The sequence below is a fragment of the Corticium candelabrum genome, chromosome 11, assembly GCF_963422355.1.
Source record: "Corticium candelabrum chromosome 11, ooCorCand1.1, whole genome shotgun sequence".
NCBI classification, from domain to species: domain Eukaryota; kingdom Metazoa; phylum Porifera; class Homoscleromorpha; order Homosclerophorida; family Plakinidae; genus Corticium; species Corticium candelabrum.
In genome coordinates, this window is record NC_085095.1 from 2,868,500 (window position 1) to 2,870,308 (window position 1,809).

Here is a 1,809-nt window from a genome sequence, read left to right on the forward strand (position 1 = left end):
CTTTCCTGATTGTCATTGATATCCACTAGGCATGCTGTCCCGATGTTTGTGGTCACCGTAATGCCTGCAATCTATATCAAATTGGCTAGTCATTGATCGGCGTTTGGACTACACAGAAACATGTACCCTGCTGGGCTCACCTGCCGGGTTGGTGGGCGCCCAGGTTGGGGTAAAGACTCCACTTGCCCATCATGTAGGGGCATAGCGACACATAATCTACTGGAGGTGCTGTCAGAGCTGGCGAAATCCTTGTAGCGCACGCAATCAATAATCGATAAGCCAGGTACTAGTGCCATATGGATTACACGGAAACATGTACCTCTTTGGGACTTACCTGCCCGGTTGGTGGGCAACCATGTATTTGAGGGTAAGACCCCACTTACTCTACCTAGAAGGAGAAGACAAGAGTAAGCCACTATAGCCTAGTGATTAGAGTTCTGGCTCTCTGACTATGATGGCCTGGGTTCAATCCTGGATGGGGACAGCCATATAATGAAATGAGTCTGTTGGTTCTTTGTCACTGTCTATTTGGCTATGTCTGTGAGAGTAGACTTTTTTCCGTCGATGGGGAGTGTCTGTGATCTGGCGTGGGGATTGTTGGCAACGTGGATCAGTGCGTTACTGATAGTCATTGATATCAACTGGGTGTGGTGTTCAGAGGTGGCAAAATTCTCGTAGCGCACGCAATCAATGATCAATAAGCCAGTTACTAGCGCCATTTGGATTGCACGGAAACATATATCTCTCTGGGACTTACCTGCCAGGTTGGTGGGCTCCTAGGGTAAATAACCCACTTACCCTACATACTGTCTGTTCCCTATAGGTGTGAACTTTGAAAATCATCAATATCTCTGCTGTTTTTTGGACTTTCTCGATGATCTCAGTACGGTTAGAAACCGCTAGGTCTGGCATTTCTGTTTATCAGATTATCTAAGCCCTTCCTACAAACGAAATGGTAGGATAATATTTTTGCATATCAGAGACAAACAGGTGGAGAAATTGTTATTTTCCAATTATCTTGTAAGACCAACGGATCAGCATCTGGAACCATGTAAGATAATTGGTGTAACATGGTCCAATTGGAGCATCTGTTAGTGCTCTAATGAGCACACCTGATGTGACCTCTACTTCATTACTCTTTTCCGTGTTCACACTTACGAGGAATGGACAGTACTGGGTGATGACGACATACTAGATTTCATTGTACTACAGCTTGCAAAGTCAAGACAATTGAGATTGAGAGAGAGTATTCACTGCAGCAGTAGACATGTTTTTCATTAGTTAATTCTATTGTACTGTAGACATTGCATGATGTGTGTATTATTTATAAAGATGTTTGTATATGATAAATGGTATAACTTAGGAATGAGGGTATGGTTGACTTTTATAATATTGATTTTGTTGAAGTTTGAAGATGAAATGATTGCGTCATCTTACTTGTAATCTGTTAATGCAGTAGTGGGCAAACTGGCTAATTGTTATCAAGACCAACAAATGTTTACTGAAGCAGAAAGTCTTTATCAGACACAACTCTCACTATTGGTTGATGTGTCAGGAGACAACACGGAGAGAATTGCAAGTGGTCAGATTTATTACTCTTTGTATTATAGCCACATTTAGTAGATGTTGGTTGTTATAATTTCAGTTCTGAACAACCTAGCTGTGAATTATTGTCATCAAGATAAACTAGAGCAGGCAATGGAAACTTATGATCGAGTGTTGAAAATGGAGACAACAGTTTCGTCAAGTACAGATTCGCCAAGTCAACTTCTTAGTCTTTCTACTTGTATGTAAGCCTCTATACAAAGT

At 41.6% G+C, this 1,809-nt stretch overlaps 1 protein-coding gene across 1 annotated transcript in view; it reads left to right on the plus strand.

Moving 5' to 3' along the window:
• Positions 1-1,181: 1,181 nt before the first annotated feature.
• Positions 1,182-1,809, plus strand: part of LOC134186779 (kinesin light chain-like) — a 12,659-nt gene continuing 12,031 nt past the window's right edge. Inside the window, exons 1-2 of the mRNA XM_062654833.1 lie at positions 1,182-1,582; positions 1,646-1,786. Coding sequence (XP_062510817.1) covers positions 1,495-1,582; positions 1,646-1,786 — 229 coding nt within the window. The 5' untranslated portion in view covers positions 1,182-1,494. The remainder of the gene's footprint in view (positions 1,583-1,645; positions 1,787-1,809) is intronic.